General features: G+C 38.9%; 1 protein-coding gene across 1 annotated transcript in view; it reads right to left on the reverse strand.

Annotated features, from left to right (window-relative positions):
• Positions 1 to 5,067: 5,067 nt before the first annotated feature.
• The window catches only part of LOC139740595 (aminopeptidase N-like), an 84,657-nt gene continuing 71,014 nt past the window's right edge, over positions 5,068 to 18,710 (reverse strand). Inside the window, exons 10-19 of the mRNA XM_071651183.1 lie at positions 18,530 to 18,705; positions 17,721 to 17,812; positions 16,987 to 17,123; positions 16,124 to 16,327; positions 13,839 to 13,918; positions 12,392 to 12,532; positions 10,587 to 10,754; positions 10,241 to 10,381; positions 8,961 to 9,042; positions 5,068 to 5,596 (exon numbers count right to left, since the gene is read on the reverse strand). Of these exons, the coding sequence (XP_071507284.1) occupies positions 5,441 to 5,596; positions 8,961 to 9,042; positions 10,241 to 10,381; positions 10,587 to 10,754; positions 12,392 to 12,532; positions 13,839 to 13,918; positions 16,124 to 16,327; positions 16,987 to 17,123; positions 17,721 to 17,812; positions 18,530 to 18,705 (1,377 nt within the window). The 3' untranslated portion in view covers positions 5,068 to 5,440. The remainder of the gene's footprint in view (positions 5,597 to 8,960; positions 9,043 to 10,240; positions 10,382 to 10,586; positions 10,755 to 12,391; positions 12,533 to 13,838; positions 13,919 to 16,123; positions 16,328 to 16,986; positions 17,124 to 17,720; positions 17,813 to 18,529; positions 18,706 to 18,710) is intronic.

The following is an 18,710-nucleotide window of genomic DNA, read 5'->3' on the forward strand; positions in this document are numbered from 1 at the left end:
CGTGTACCGTCTGAACAGGCATTGCTCAAAAACCTTCTCCGGGTAGCCTACGTTACTAACTCAGCTGCATGTCCTCAGCCAGTTCGTTACATTTGTATACCCTGGAAGTGGAAGCATATCACATCATTGCCGTTGCAGTTGCAGACATGACTGTTTGACTACTGTGCACGTGTTTACTGATAGAGGCATGTGCACACAGAGGCGTTTGGATTAATGTTTACCCTTTAAATACGTTTAACATGTAAACACATTTTATTTATCTTTCTTAAGGATATATTTTCTTTCAAAACAAATAAAGTATAAATCATAAAATCAGCAACATGTTTTACAATTAGAATGACACTGTATCATGATACCGTTCAACCCAGAGAACCCGATGCGTGTAGGCCTATAAAGGGAGAATTCACAGGATTTATGTTGCGCAGCGTTGGCCGCATGACGCCATCTGGCCTTTACCCGGGTAAGATTTACCCCGTGAGCGTATAACAGACACCTTACCCGGGTGTTCTCCGGCGGATACCTCGCGTCTGCAATGACCGATAGCAGGGGAAGATTTACTCGGAGGCTACCCTGAGGCTAACTGTCCACCGTGTTGGGTCGTAATAACACAATCTTACCCAGGTGCACCCTGAAGGCTTCCCCGACCGCGTTTCGTGACCAGCTAAGACGGGGCATTAGACTTTATAAGCAAATAAGACCCACTAGGAGACCCACGTTTGCAACACTATTGGTAAAATGGTCCAAGAACTCGACATACGTAAATTAAGCTACGTGATGTAATGTCGAGCTCGTGGGCCTTTTTTGCCTAGATAGATCGTGGACCGCATAGCTCGCGGGCCGGCCTATTTTGTTCGATGTTGCGCTACAGTGGGTCTTGCTCATTTGCCGTTTATCTTAATGCTAAATAATATGTTTGTATAATGATTGATTTTTTTCAGATATTCCGTCAAAATTGTGCACCAGATCGCCGACTTTTTTCTGAAAATGCTAAAATTCCCTCTTGCGGGAGGAAGGATATTCAATCCCCCTTCTCCCCACCTCCGTAAACTTAGTAGGGAGACAGTGAAGACGCATGTGCAGATGGAGACATGGCAGTTAGTAGATGTTTGATTTTTCTGAATTTTTAACAAAATGAAATAGAAATATTCCCCGATGAAGAGGCACACACGGGTGAAGAAGTGAAAGATACTCGAGTACACGATTAAGCCACTCACATTATCTTTGATGTTCAATTTTCTTCCATTTTTTTTTTGCTTGTATTTTTTGTTTTATTTGTTTTGTTTTGTTTAGTTTTTTTTTTGTGGAAGTACTTTGGACCTGGAAGGGGGGGGGGGGGTGGGGAATAAAGGTCAAAAGACCCCTCCCCCGTCCCGCAGTCCCAGCTTAGACGAGAAAATCAATGGACGGAACCGTTGGAAATTCATGAGTGTTTTTTTTACCGATTTCTTCCCCCCTTTTTTTTTTGACGAGCATAAAAAGGTGGAGGGCTTCAGCCAACCCCCTCCGCAGTTCCGCATCCCCTGCTCAACACACACCCCCCCCCCCCACACACACACAACCTGCCGCAGATCTTGACTTACTCATCCTCCCTTGAAAAATTCTGACTACGGGCCTGTAAACATAGACTTGACGAATGAAATACAATTGTGATTTGTAACTGTGTTATTGATTAAATTTATTTTGAGGGTGAACCAACTTGATCGTTACACATTATTCCCTAATAAATTTAACATTAAACAGGCTACAATTCTACGCTTAAAATTTTGTCTTTAATCATGTTTGCCTAGAAATCGTTTGTCAGTGTTTTCGTATGCGAGACGGCACGTCTGTTTGTATCAGTGTGTACTCGGATTGCTTTTGTGTGTGTCTATATCTGTGGTTCTGTGTGTGTGTGGGGGGGGGGACACTTGTGTGTATGGTAATTCCTGAATGTAACATGTGAACGGTTACAGAAAAAGATACATGAATAACTGGGAAATCACACCGGATAGAGATATGAGACGAATATGAATAAAAATTTAACGAAAATGAATGACAAAAGACGAAATCGATCCTGCTGTTTTGAGTGCTGCGAGTGAGAATGACGAATTTGAACTGAAAATGACGAAAATGTATGCCAAATGACTAAATTGAATGGATTTCATTTGAAAATGAACGACGAAAGACGAATTTGAAAGTAAGATTGGCCTATATTCCCGACATCCCGCGACGAAATTGAAGTAAAAATTTGTGAAATTGAATGAAAAAAAGTTTGAAATGAATGGGAAAACCTATATTATCTCCTCCACCTGCCACCCTTCGCCTTCCTCCTCTTGTACATCATTATCAGGGTGAGCCATTCACAGCTCATCAATTTTCAAAACTGATTTCCTTTTTCGGATTTATAACAAACCTTCTGATTAGCGAACCTTCTGATTGCGTCACTAATAAGAGCCCTTTTTCATTTTCGGATAAACAAACCTCTAGGTAAATAAGGAATGTGATTATGACTGTGTGTGTCGGACTGACGAACTTTTGGAATAACGAGCGTTATTTCATTTTCGGATAAACAAACTTTTGGATTAACGAACATCACCCGGTTTACGGCATTCAACCAATAGCAAGAGTGGAATGGCACTTTCTTGCATGGCCTGGGGACGTCAAAATTCTGAATATCACACCCAAGACAAGCAAACAAATCTGAGTATTTCTTTTTTAAAACGCAAAAACTGTCTTAATGATGGCGGAACTCGCCACCCCCTATATGTTTCTAATTACATGTATCTCGTCTGCCTACATCACATAGTAATAGTGAAGTGGCCTACACCACCCACGCTAGTTGGTAATCTTACAGTTTCTTACAATTCAATGTGATGAGTATTATAGTTTCATCAGCAATGTCCCGACAAACTCTGATTTATTTGAATACATTTTGAACAAAATAATGTGCGGTATTTCAAAGGGGATATATCAAATGTGGTGAGGAAAACACAACAAAAATAGAACATTGTTGTGTTCCCCATTACCACTTATGTTTTATATCCACAAAACCCGGAAGTACGTTAAGCGCTCAATCACGACGTTCAACCAAGTACGTGTATAGATTGAGTGAATGCATCAATATTAGTAGAAGGTATCAGTGAGAGTTTGAGAAAAATTTGACTTCCGTTCAAAATGTAAGATTTTTTTCAAGTTTCGGAATACTGCAACAGATTGTAAAATCACTGCAGGACAACGATATACAGAAAATATGAAAAGAATTTCACAAATTTCATTTTTAAGAATATTATACGCATTCCTTAAACTTGTTAACGATACGTGTTAATTGTCCCCCTCTCATGAGCTCCCTCTTCATTGATGTGTTCTATTACATTGCTGCATTCACTTTATTCACACATAACATTTCAGTATATTTATCCTTTAAATAACATAACAAGTTAAAAAAAGCAACACAAGAGAGCAAATTGTCGGCAAAATGGTATCTGATCATGTGAAATCTTTTAATAAGAATTAAAAGTGGGCGTCTTTATAATCATAGTTTTTCTATTGATATACACTTTTTTTTCTCTCATCAATGTACAAATTATTAACACATTTTTTTTTCATCAATGTACAAATCATTTATGTATCATCAAGCACAATATCAACAAAACAACTCAAAGCACTACTGTACTGATGATATCGGTCCATTTATACAATTCCATATTGCATTTATTTTTAGAAGATATAGTATATACATACCATATACTGAACTTAAATCACATACATGACATTTACGACGCACTATACGATGCTTGTTGTTTTGTTTAACGGGCATTCAATTCAAATGTAAACTTGTACTGCTGCATGAACACGTAAATCCAGCAGAAAACTTAATTCTTATCTTTGATAATATCACAAGGAATCCTGCTTTGCTATATATGAATACAACAATATGTAAGAATCTAAATATATATGTTTAGGGTGCTTGATTTATTTGTGAATGTAAAATTCCTATGCGCCTTGCTGCTAAAGGCCTCGTCAAACAATGCTAAGAACATTCAATCATGTTTTGCATCAACGTTATACTTCATTTACCTCGCTGCATATACCTTGAATACTTCCATGCTCAATTATTCAGTTCTGGGCTTCATAAAACCTTTATTCCGAGCAGCAATGTCAACTATTACTCGTTGACGGTACATTATGTATTATGGCCAACAATTCAAACGATGGCAAGCATTGATAATAATACACGGATATGGCAGTTGATCACTTAGTGCGTCAATTAATTCAAAGATATCTTGCCTAATGGGACCTCGATTAATATTCCTAACATACAACAAAACCACAACGACTCTCATGTTTCGTTTACCACTGATTACGTCACGTCACTTGATCGTTGAATGTGTTTGTTGGATTCTTATCATATTTATCACATCACTCCTATATGTATTACCAGTGTAAATTCCGTTTTTGCAAATTATTTAATCTCCGATCTCTTATTTAACAGCTAGGAGAGTCAGATCACGCACTGGTCATGTATAAGTAGGCCCTGTAGGCTGCTACCATGATATGAAAAATGAGAAACTGCAAAATTCACGGTACGCACTTACATATTCAAAGTATATGGAAGTGTTCTAAAGGATATGCGAAGAATACTAAAACCGAAATATTACAGGGAACGGATGCTTGCAGTCACTAAAGATATACGTCCGGGGCATCATTACATCGTACAGCGAATTCGAGATATCTGCGTTGTCCTTTTGGTTATTGGCCAAACAATGTTTATTCATATTAATTGGTAAGTACCAAGAGGTGAAGGCTATTTCGAGGAATTTGTGATGCAATAAAACACATTTACTGTGATGTTTCTTCAAAGGAGGAAGGATATGCACACAGAGAATTATGTATTTTTTTCAATGTCCATTGGTTCATTGCTTTTATGTCATTGCGTTCAACCATTTCTCCATAATCAACACCTTAAAGAAAATTTCCGTTACGAGCACCTACATTAACGTGATTGAAACATGATCCACAAAGAAAATATAGTTTGAATATTAAGTAGAATTTCATTATATACATATCCAAAAGGTATAGTGATGAGTTGATTACCGCAATATTTACATCTAAGATCGTTGATCATAAACTATAATTCAATAACTGCATGAATGACTTAGTAAGTTATATAGTGACAGGAATTTTTTTAACCATAGTTTCTCTTTAACAGCACTAAGAAACATTGAAAAGAGACACACAAAAATGCTTTCCCTCCGATGAATTTTGGCAAACTGCAAATAATGTAGCTGATAGCTCCTGTTCTGTATTCAATTATCATTTTCATATACGGACAACGGAATGGTTGTCTAACTAGTGGTGATTAAGGAGGAATGTTTTACTATATGGATGAAATTTCACTAAAAAGACACAGAATCGTCGCTTTGTTATGGATACGGGGGAGGGGGATGCGCGTAGGGACACGTTATTCGCTGATAGGCGGCGCTGCAGCTTCCAACCAGTTGGCAACTGTTTCAGCGTTGTTGTTCATCCAGTTGATATTTGCTGTGCATGTTCCAATTGCCTGTTGGTAAGTTCGCGCAGCCGACCCAAAGTCACGCCCTTCGCCGAATTCGATTAACTGCAAAAAAAAGTAGAAATGTAGATATGACATAACATGTCCCATGATCAATGTCGTTTATCATAAGAAGATTTAATTGCTATGACATTATAAAACTCTCGCCTATTTACCATAATGGCGCCATTTTCTTCAAAGCTGGCCATGATGCACAAAATATAATATGTTCTAATTCGAAATTTCAGTAATCATACAATCTTTATATTGTTTTATTTTCTACAGGCCTTCGTCTCTTTTACGTCCACTTTTGTTTCTGCTGTGTAAACAGCTAACCTTTCTTGGACTAGAATGATAAGTAAGAGTAAAAGTCAATTATGAAAATTAATTGTGATGGTTATGAGATTTGAATTTCTGGGAAAAGATACCGGAACGGTCTTTTGAAGCCGGAGTTAGCATCCTTTGGCGAACTTTTTACTTCTTTTTCTTTACATGGATAAAAAAAACTTGCTGCTAATGGGTCATTCAACAATTTTCAGAACACCAGTTCGATTAGTAATTACTTCCTCCATTATGTCTGCCGTTATGTGTTAAATTCTATTTGAAAATATGCTAAGGGAATACTTTGTGTTCAAAACGTAATGTTTCAAATCACGTAACGCTCTGTCGTAAAGACCGGTTAACAAACACTACTTTGATAATTGAGTTCGGGCAGCTTTTCTCAACCTTTTGAAATAATTAACGGCATATAATTGGATCGCCAAGAAGATCAACCTGGTGTCTGCTGGACGCATCGACTTGAATCGCACGTGCAGCCAAAGACGGGCAAGGGGGGGGGGGGGGGGGGGGTGTTAAGCATGTGCACTAAGAGTTTAGGGACATGCACTGCCACATACTGCTTGTTCAACTTCAACATGCACACACACAATCATGCACGAGTTATCCTAACCGGAGTCAAAACTAACATACTGGAGAACGCACTGTAATTTTGCTCAGCGAAAATGAGAGAAATGCGTTTTAACATTACGTCCAGGATACCACGTCCCATAACTGCCATTATGTAACACCTAATTAGATCCATGTCATTTGATTGGTTGTCTAATATTGAACACTTGTCCCATTTTACTATTACGTCATCATTCGTGCAATTGTGGCTTTATCTGCAGTGCAATCTTGGACCCATGCGATTTGCTCAATATTATTACACGTACGCCAAGAGCATGACACACTACATAGGGCTCACACCTGTAATAATGGAAATGTTCCTCAACGCTTCACAAATTCGTACCAAAGATATTAAAATAAATGAAGAAAAAAATTAATGAAAAGTATTGTATGCAGTTTGGCAAAACACTAAATAGCTGCAAATATTGAGTATGAAATTCTCTACAAACTGCATTTTGGTTGAAAGATGAAAGCTTTTCTCATGAAATTTGAAGGGACTATCAATTTTAATTGGATGCATAAGTATACAGAAAATACACTGTAGGTGATCTGTTGTTGTTGTTGTGTTTTGAGTGAAAAGAAGTCGTAGTCTGGCTTTGCAAATCCTTGGACAGAGTTTGAGCTGAAGAACCCCTCTTGGAAATTTGATGGATGAAAGGGTATATCTCACTTTTTCAGGTAGTGGAGATGAAACCACTCATTTCTCCCAGCTATTTTACAGAATTTTTTGAATTTTGAATTTTAACACGCCTCTCTATGTAGGCCTACGTAAAACGATGTACATGCGATCAAGCGTATTGACAGAAAGCGCGCTGTATAGCGTATAGCGCTTAGCACTCTCTCGATCTTAGATCTCGCACATTCTCTCTTGTTTCTAAATTCATTAAACATCAAATGACAAGGATCTATTTTTAGGTGTTATATAAAACAAATAATGAATCGTTTTTCATTCGTGCAAAGGACAGAATATTTCATTCGGTGAGAGATGAAAAGTTTGATCCATTCAACGAGGCGCAGCCGAGTTGAATGGATCATTTTCATCTTCACGTCATGACGTATTCTGTCCATTGCACTCATAAACATTCATTATTTGTATATTATTTCACTGAAATAAAACAGTTTCTAGTTTTCTTTGAGTTTACTTTTGACTACTACATGATGCTCTTTGAATTATGCGAGATGTAAATCAATGTCAGTATTTAGCTATCTTCTTATAAATGGGCATGCATGAATTTGGTTAGTAGAGCGCGTTTGGCGTTCATGCACACATAGCGTGGTAGCAATCATGACGTCATGCATGTAAATAACATTCGTCAGTACGATGAGGCAAAAAACTTTACTACGCTAGTTTCGTCGTGTATCTTTGTCACAAATATCTTAATAGTGACAGTCAGACAAGCAAATTCATGAATGACTAATTGCATAGATGTACATGTATGGAAACATCAGTAAATTCGTAGCTAATAGAATGTATGAGCACTTTAATCAACTCTTTTTGAAATAGGTTACATAATATGACATAAAATGATTGTATTGACAGATAAGAGTATAATGATTTAGAAAAATACAAGGAAAAAAGAGAGAACAATTTAGCTTCAGCGAGTTTTCAGTCTTCGCTGGTTTTGAGATGACGTTAAACTGAAAACTAAAGTTCACTTCGCATGGAGATAAGAGTATTTACAATGGAATTATGAGGCGACGACATGTTTGCGAAGACATGGCCCACTATATTTGTATATATATATTGCACGAACGTAAGTTGGGTATGAGAGTCACAATGAAGTTGCTTGATTAGTAGAGCAGTTGGTGAAGGAAGTAGGTTGATGGAGAGAAAAGAAGTATGAATGGAGAAACCTATAGTGCCTAAGATTTCAATGAGCTCGATTTTAGGATGAACACTCCTTTTCCCAAGTAAAGATGCACAGCAACAACACTTTCTTCGAACTTTTGTATACTACCAAGTGACAGTGCTACAACTGAAACTTTGCGAGTATTTTAACAATCTACACCAAGAATGTACCCACAGACAAGTTTCTTTTGCTGTTCCGTCGTCGTTCTCAACAACAAATAATGACATGGAAACATTTTTGTTGAGAAAGACGACAGATCAGCAAAAGAAACTTGTCTGCGGGTACATTCTTGGTGTAGATTGTTAAAATACTCGCAAAATTTCAGTCGTAGCACTGTCACTTAGTAGTATACAAAAGTTCGAAGAACTTCTACCAATGATTAACACGCTTGACTTGCTAAAGATAAACAACAGCAATGGCAATGCCATGGCTTCAGAAGACACTATGTAATAGAGCGATGATGTTGCAAACGTAAATCATAATGTACACGGACTGAGTAATGATCAAACGAAAAAAAAAATAAAAAAGTGCATACGAAATGAACGAATGCTGCAGACCTAGGCATACACAAGCACGATATAAGCATGATGCTTAAGGCATGTGCTATCTAACAGGCCCACTGGTAATAGACTCACCTCCTGCAGTTCTAGTTCTGTGTTAAAGTCCTCGGTCACGTCAGCGATAATGTTACTGAAGGAGAAAGAACCGCCTCCGTAGCTACGCGAGGACAGGAGTAAACGATAGCGATGTGTGTGTGTAGAGAGAAAGAAATGATCATTAGTCGCAGTAAGACACAGGGACACCAGCAGATACGATTCTTGAGAAATCCTTATCACAATACTATAGGTATTGCGAGATGATTGTAGCATCCGTTACACTTTGAAATATTTGTAAATTACTTAACCCTGGTAGAGCAACAGAACAGCTGTGACCATTGTCATGACTGTTTATAAAATGGGTTTTAGAATATCTGCAATCTGATTGAGGGCCCATTTTATAACACAAATGATGCACAGGCCTATTAAGTGGATCAGTGAGAATTGGATGCTCTCATTTAACTTTGGAAAAGTTTCAGACCCCATTTACAGTGAGCGAAAAGGCCAGGCTCGGCCGCGGCCGAGCCCGGCCTTCATTTCAGTGTAAACGCGCAAAAGGCCAAATGCGGGGCCAAAATTGGCCGCGCATTTGGCCACGCTCTGGAGGTGGTCTCGGCCGAGGCCGAGCCGCGGCCGAGCCCGGCCTTTTCTCAGTGTAAACCACCGAATTCGGTGGTGTAAACGCAAACTGGGCCAAATGCGGTACCAAATTTAGTCTGGCTTCCAGACCCTCTGTCGGTACTATTTCGCTATTCAGGATATTAACGCCCTCAACGTCGAAAACTAGTATATTTTAAGGTGGTTTTGTCCTGCAAAGGATTTTTCCTTCGGCAAAGGCGGCGACTTCGTCGCAGCCGCGGAGTCCAGTTGGCAGAGGGTCTGGAAACCAGACGAAATTATAAACCAAATTGCGTTTGTTTACAAGCAAAGCGCCACTGCGACAAAATATTGAAAGGTTTGAATTACTGGTAAAAGCCCGGGCCGAGCCCGGCAGTTTAAACGGACAAAATTGCGGGGCTCGGCCCCGCAATTGAGGCCGGGCTCGGCTCAGCCCCGTACTGTAAACGGGGTCTAAAACCCACTCGCTGCGCTCATGAGTTTAAACACTTCCAAATTTAAACTCGCGCATCCAATTCTCACCGATCCACTCTGTCCTATGCGTCATTTGTATACTGATCAATCTTGTCATTGCATTATGACATTGCTACCATATCGTGAATGAACTCATCCGCCAAAGAAGATAATGTCAAAGCTGCATCAAGGATAGCGTCTTTGATCTACCATTACATTATTGGCAAATCATAGCTCAACATGCTTACTACTCGTAAATGGTGTCCCATTCGTTTCGCAGGAAGTCCCATGCTAGTGAGCGGCCCACGTAGTTGTCAGACACATATCTCACGACATAGGAGGCGTCCTGTTTGCGAACCAAGAGCGGATCCAGTGAATAGTCCATATACCTGGAATAGGAATAAAACAGAACACATGGGAAAATCGTGTGGCATACCATATAATGCATACATGGATAGTGTGGAGGGATAGAATATATCTTCAACTTGATTAGAATAGCGGATTACCTATGGGGAGAATAGCAATTAGTGCAGCAAAGTGGTGATATCTGCATTCGTAATGTCTACCTGGTCGATGGTTTCGAATGATATTTACCGGCTTAGTACCCATGGCGCCTGAGAGCATGAAAGAGCGTAGAGCCACTTGGATTTCTCGGCTGCATCGGTGGTGTCCAAATACTTGTTCCATCCAAAGTCCCACTCCTCTTGACCACCTTCCTGGATACCATAGCAGTACACAGTGGTCTTCAGATTTGGTGTGATACTGACAGGGGGAAAATAACAAGATAGTATACAGTACCGAATGTAGACTCATTCAAATCCTTATTTTGAATTTTTGCCTGTAGTCAAGAGTAATCACGAGACTGGTACTTTATGGTTAATGTGCAGGAGCATTTTGTTTTTTCGAAGAGATAAAAAATGTGAATATGTCATTAATTATGAGCCCTTTAAATAAGTATTGCACTTAATCCAACGATAATTATTGAACAACCTGTTTATATACCGTTTGAAAAAAAAAACGCAACATAGGACATCAAATGAAGTCTAACTCGAAATTCAATAAATAGAGTTCAACAGGTTCATGATATTGTGCATACCTGCAGATTACTTCAGATTTCACTTTTTTATGTCACTGCGGGTAACATCCCGGTATGCCCTCTCATTTGCACGAAAAAATGTTGAGAAATTTTGCAGTGAACAGGACAGACGGATAGAAAGAGGTACAAGTAATACAATGCTTGCATGGGAATTGCAATCTCAAAAGCAGAGACACTTGCTTGGATATGTTAGTACATGTATGTTCGTTCATGTAAAAGTATCGCAGAAAGTTATGTGAACGAAGTTACAATCCGTAGTGATCGAGGTCATGAAAGATGACCAGATTCATGCAATAGCGAACTTTTTTACCCTTTTTTTGTGTCAGTGAATCAAATGTGTACAAATTTTACACATAAACCTATGGAAAGGAAATAAATGTGGCACACAAAGGGTTAAAATGCCTACGCAGCTACCTGACTGATTCTTTCCAGCCATAGACATTTTATCTCAAATACTAATGTATAGGTGGATGGACTGGACTAAAACACTAATAAAAGCTCGAAATCTCCGCATCCTTACATCGCGATAGTTAAAAAATAAGTTAAGATATGTGCGTGTGTGTATGTGAAGGTTAGTATGATATGTGTATTGCAATAATCATAGTATTGACGAGTCCAGTTTAACCTGGTGATGCATCTCCTTAAAAGAAAGAGAGAAAAAAAAAAGGACTGTTGATAAATCAAATCACACCATCGTATTGTGATGGACGCACTTTTTAGAATACTTTCCACCACACTCTATACCTTTTACAAAAGAGAAAATAAACCTGGTGGGACTAGCACCTGACCTCCAACTAAAGAAAAAAGAAAATCAACGTTTTGTCCGCTTTATGTAATATAGTGTTGTTTAACTTTAGTCAGCCACCCGACTTTTATCGAATTTTAGAAATTTTCTCAGAACACTTCAAGCACAACCAAATTAGAATATATAAGTTTTTTGTAGTTAATGTAGGCTGAACGTGATGAGAGATCAGTTATATTCACACTGTAAACGAACTAAATGAGCTTGGTACCCTGACATTATGATATTATTGCATGAATATAACAATATTGTGGTCGCAAAGCAATGGCTCATCAACTAATTTATTGTCACAGTGCTATTCGTGAACCGATTTCTTCCATGACAAGGTACCTATACCATAACAGCAATAGTATCATGGCCAAGTATCAATATACTTGGCCATGCACTTTCTTTCATAGAAAGCATGGATGACGATAGCGCAATTTGCAGGAATAATGATGATGTGGTGGCATATAGTGTGTAAAGACTCGGTTGTGTTATGAAACTGTTCAAAGTACTCACGGGTTGATTTCATAGTCTGGTTGGTTGGGTTCAGCTCCTGCGGAATTCTGCATGTAGAGGGCATACAACCTAGATGCCTCGGCAAGACAGTCTTCATTGCGGTATCTGCACGCCGTTCCGACGGCATTAATCCGATTATACCTGTTTTATGACAGTCAAGCCAAAAGTCGACAAAATCATTATCCTGCGCTCACACATCAACTCATTTCATTCATTATGTCTTTTGGTGATATCAAATTATATACTTCTAGGCTAGGTCCTGGGTACAAAAGACATGTACGAATTCATTTGTTCTCTCTTTGGAAAAGTGACTCCACAATACACGTAGTCTTGAAAATCGACTGTACATGAACTGATCAGTGGGCGAGTGGACCTTGACTTGCATGTGTCAGCAGTACTTCTAAACCACTGAGCTGCGAAGCTCTCTGAACCGGGCTGCGATGTCAGCCAAATGATAGATAAAAAAGGTTTGTACTGGGTATAACTTTGTCTAAAAATAAAATAAAGAATAATAAAAACAAAGTAGAACAGGAGCAAACGTCGGCATCCGGTTAAAAAAAAAGGTTAAAAAAAGGCCAGTGTTATATAGGGGACATTTGCTTCATATCCTGTGTCTGTTCAGGTATTCTACATTACAATGGACAAAGAACTAAACTTATTAACCACATAAAACCCAATCATGGAGAAGAGACCTATAAGATAAAGTTCAATATAGGAACCTAATTCTCACTGTCAATGAAAATTCCAAGGTCTTCACCAAAAAAATCAATAATAACATGTTAATATGTAAACCTCGCATCTTCATTGTGATAATGATTATAATGATAATAATAATAATAGTGATAATTATTATTATTACTATTATTATTGTTATTATCATTATCAATATAATAAAAATTATTATTATCATTATTATTATCATTATTATTATGGTTAATATTATAACAATCATAATGATAATAATAATAACAAACATAATGATGATGATAAAACATTGCATAAGTAATGCGCGTATTACAATATTTCCAAGCGCAGCGGAAAAGATGAAAGAAAGGGAAAGGAAAAATGAAAAATGGGAGAAAACAACAAATCAAAATTACAAATTAGGCCTACACATTCATTGTAAGTGAAAAATACACAACATATTATCAGTGTGAGGCAGTAAATAAACACATGAAATGATCAAGATTTTTTTTCACTTTTCTTGTAGTTTCAGTTTTCAGATACTTCTTGAAGTGAATGAGGACAGGCCATGCAAGTTTCACAACGACAAACATTTGGTAAATATCTTACTTTAGTACAGGATAATATATGTGAAGCCAGTCCAGGCGCCCGGATAAGCAGAATAGGAAAAGGAAAGGGAAAATTCATTGCGCACTCATCGTTCTGATGAGTGCAGTCTACATAATATAACACTGAGTGTGACTCAGTCATCTTTAGTACTCACTGTTGGAGGTGTGGATCGTCTGCAGTCTCGTTCCAACCGAGAGTCACATACAATTCATTGATCTGTTCCCGCATGTATCTCTGATATGGAAACAAATATAGATCGATACGTTAAACGAATCTTTACACGAGGGAACGTGAGAGATGTAGGGGTAAAGGTCCTTGAACATAGGCTTGAAAACTGTAATTACATTTTCCTTGCTCAAAGTAAGAAAAGCTCCATGTGACTGGGAAGGGGATCTTCATAGGCACTATAAAAAAAGACAAGATAAAAATAATCGTTACGCGCGTTCCTTCAGGGATATGTCATAGTTAGAGATCATAATATTACTGATATAAAAATTTGAATCAGAAAGGTGTGAGAGGGGATAAATAAAAAAGAAAATCGCTCCTTTATACCCATGTTCCGTGCTGCGGAGATGTCATGTGCTGTATCGCAGTTGCTAATGAATCGGTATTGCCAAAATACAGCACTACTGTAAGTATGCATCATTTCTCAATCACAACAAACCTAAAAAATAGCAATTTTCTGTCTCTTTCAATGTTGTTGTTGCTTTTTTTTTTGCAGTAATCATGAATAAAGTGGGTATCCCATCGAGACGGAAATTAGTTGGCAACCTGCGACTAGAGTCTCCCGAGTCGCGGAGACTTCTCCCTTGCGTCTCCTGGAATGCAGCCGAGTCTCCAGGGAGTCGCGAGAGAATAGAAGGTGTCCGATCTTTTTCGATGACACTTTCAAATCTCCATCTGATCGCGGAAACGTCTCCTAGTCGTAGCCAAGTGGCGGAGATTAATTTCTTTCAAGAGGTCTCCAAGACGTCTCTGCGACTTTGCGGAGATCCATTGCCGACATACCAGAGACGTCGCGGCGACGTCTCCGCGACTTATTAACGAATAGATAATCACCTAACTTGCAGACTCCTTCGAAGTCGCCATCTTGGTGAGAGCGAAATGCAATCTTTTTGGTTTTTCTAGTCGTATATACAAGTCGCGGCGAAGTCTCCTCCAGTGAGATACGTCTCTATACGATTGCCTTGGTCAGCTTCTGGAGAATTATGCCATTTCTCTCTGTTTGTTTTACGGCTTTCTTTTCTCACGTTGTATCTATGCAATCGGGAATGAAATTGTCACTAGTCATTATTACAGTCATCTTAAAAACAAGGCAAGTGCCAAAATGAGTCTTGCCCATCCGTTTTCTAACTCTGAAAGTTTATGACCCTGCCTATGACTTTTGACCTTGTGGTGACCTTAAACTCCCCAAGGGACATTTACCAGCCAAGTTTGGACACAAACGGACATATGGATCAAAAGCTATGAGCCAAAATCGAAACATGTTGGGAAAACTTAACATTGGGCCCTAAAAGTTTGTTGACCCCTGTCTGTGATCTTTGACCTTGTGATGATCTTCAACTCCCAAAGAGACATCTACCACCAAAGTTTGGTAAAACACGGACATATACATCGAAATGTATGAGCTATACTCGAAACGCGCCCTAAGAACTTAACACTGGGTCCTGAAGTTCATTAAACCCTGCCTGTGACCTTTGACCTTGAGGTGAAATTCATGTTTGGTAAATTGTGTAACTTTGTATAACCACTCATCCCTCCAAGTTTCATTGAAATTGAAGTCCTCAGTAGAGAGTTATTTAAGTTTTTGTAGCGGACGACGGAAGGACAGACGCCGCAGGCGATCTCTTAGTCTCCCCTCACCTCCGGTGGGCTCGACAAAAAATAATGGCCTGCGTTTTCACGATAAGGTGACTGTAAGCGGTGACGTCCAAGACTTCTCCAAACAAGATGACAACTTATTCGCCCGGAGATCACTACGATCGACGTCCTCGGAAGTCGCGGCGATTTCTTCTCGACGTCTGGATCGTTTCCGAAAATTAAAAATATATCGAACATATATTGTTCGCTTCTCCCTGACGTACCCGGAGTCCCGACTAGTAGTCACCAGGAGACTTCGTGGAGATGTCTACGGACTTAGTGGAAACTCGAATCGCTACCATGTCACCACCAATGATAGTCTCCAGTCCAATGAGATGCCAGCTTTACCTTATACATTTTTATAATCACGTACACTACGCTGAGATTGAGGCAAGAGTGCACGCAGGAGTGACACACTCTTAATTTTGTAACATTGAGTGAACACTGCGGTTTTCTGAGGTAAGAAATGCTGAGCCTACATAGATTAAAACATCAAAGTGGCCACAGAGATTAAATTAAGTGAATATCTTTACAGTAGAACCTCAACTGAATTAAGCAACCGGTCTCATGAAAACCCACCTCAAGTGGTCCGTAGCCTGAATACCTGCTGAACATATCGCGGATATAAGCGAGAGACCCAAGGGCTGCCTCCCACGGGATGTAATCCAGTTCGTTATCGAGATAGAGGGTGATGTTGAGGGCAATGGGATAACTGAGACGGCCAACATCAGCTAAGCTGAATGCATCGTTGATCAACGCTGCCCGATTCTCTCTTGGTAGTACCTACAGGAGAAAATGCGAAGGTATCAAACCATTGAACTTATCATAAACATAGGCTTGAAAACTATAATTACATTTTCCTGGCTCAAAGTAAGAAAACCTGCATTTGGGAAGGGGATCTTCTAGGCACTACAAAAACGACAAGATAAAACGATCTATCGCTTATCTGATTTCAGTGAAACATAATTCTCGAATGGCTGCAGAACAGCTGATTTTTACTCCAGAATATCAGCGGTCGACGAGAGCTATTTCTGGATATACACTAACGCATAAGAAATGTGTGGAATAACACTGTGATAATACGAACTCACTTGAATTGGGTAACAACGAAAATGTGAAATATCAGGAAAACGGCTTCACCGAAAGTACTACAATCTTAGAGCTTTCGTGGCTGCTACGTGATTTTTCATACTCGGTTAAATTATAAGATTTCGGGCCATAGCGGCACCCATTGCCGGGGAGAGTAGATTGCCTGCATACCCACTAATGAGCGGCGATAGCGCTTCAGGAATAATTTGTTCTATGACACTTTTGATCTCAAAATACTACAAAAATAGTTCATTACCCAAATCGCATCAGCCAGATAATTTCTTGTAAATCTAATTATGTGTATAGATGAATGCATTTATACCTTATAATATATTAATTTTGAGCCTGTTTACCTCGTGGGTGGACTGCAGGAGAGAACTTAGTCGTGCCCAATTCTCGTCGTCGTAATTCACACGAAAGTATCCAAACTGTCGGATGTTTGCCACAAACCAGTCGTTTTCAGCTATAGTATCTTCGAGGTTGAACACACCTGCCAATTTGATAAAGAGATAATCATCAAAAGTGTTTGTCTGTGCTGTTTATTTGAAGAATGTGTACATTCGATTTTGTATAAGCAATCATTGGGAAAAGGAAACATCACTCCTGAACAACATCTCACATCTATTCACATCCCTGTGCAAAGATGTAGAGAAATCATTATTCCTTTGCTAAAATAATTGTTGCATTCTTTCAGGAGGTGTACACGCACAACCGAAAGCACACTCATACACACTCACACTCACATACACACACACACACATACATACACACACACACACACACACACACACACACATACCCGCACACACATGCACGCGTAATATTTATCAATACTGAGGTCATAATTCATGTCAAGTTCTGGTTATGACTGAGGTCTCCTGTGTACGAGTTTCTTATATTCAATTCTGAATTTACCGTATTCCTTCCTATAATGATCATTGTCTACATGAGAAGAACAGAATGCAGTAATATGCCCTCTTTTTACTGATTTGTAAATTGTATTATGGGCTATATTTACATGCTCTGTTATTTCTAGTTGTTGCTGTACTTGCCGATAGATGTAGAACAAAGTGACAATGTCACTTACCCCAGCGTTCTCCATTTAGCCATGCACCTTGAGGAAATGCAAACTCCTTCTCTGTTGCGTGGGTCATGGTGAGGTAAATATACCAAAGGTAGCTATATTTGTTGGAATATGAAGACAAAAGAAAACAAGTGTTAATCAGTCAGTGACTGGGATAAGCTATGCTGATAATGGTATAATTCAGTGATGATGACGCTACTCGTAATACTGCAATGCACAAATTGGCAACAGATTACAAAGCACGTTGGTCTCTATTTCTTTTTTATATTGATTTCTCACATGTAGAATGTGAAATGCTTTCAGATTCAGAATGGACGAAACAAAGAGAATCAAGGACACACACAGAGGCGAAGAGAGTGGGAAAGGGGAAATTATAGGATTGAATATTAGAATAATAATCTCAATAACTGCCATGCGGTCTTTTCACTTGATTTTCACTTGATGAATGTAGTTTATTGAATGTACTATATATACACGCTGTATGGCCTCGTTGACATTATCCATAATCGTTTTGTCCCTAAGCGACGATTAATACCAGGGGTTACAGGAACTCACGGTATCTTGGACCACTTCCAGTATTTGAGGTCTTGTTCCTTATTATTATCAACTCCTATGAATGTCTTTCTCATTATAGAATTGATAATGACATTCAAATTACAGGGGGAAATCCAATTTCACGGATATGGAATCTATATGGATCACAGATTCATTATTGTGACTACCTTGTCAAAATATTTAAAAACAACAGCATGAAGACATAGTGTTTAACTTAGACAATAAGGTTAATTTATCATTGTTTTCAGCGAAAATACCCCAAATTTTCGTATGTGTCGTCTGGCACTGCTGTCGGGTCAACCAAGAAATGTTCCTGTGTGGCGTTGACTGTGTTACGATCCAGTCGGTGTAGAGTGACAACGGGATATCCCATCTGCAGCGTCCATGTGTCCATGATTTGCTTCACGTTGTTACCCCCTACATCTTCGTCAGCCTAAA

This window comes from Diadema antillarum, unplaced genomic scaffold (assembly GCF_040938485.1).
Source record: "Diadema antillarum isolate AM-2024a unplaced genomic scaffold, OU_Dant_1.0 seq00000862_RagTag, whole genome shotgun sequence".
NCBI classification, from domain to species: Eukaryota; Metazoa; Echinodermata; class Echinoidea; order Diadematoida; family Diadematidae; genus Diadema; species Diadema antillarum.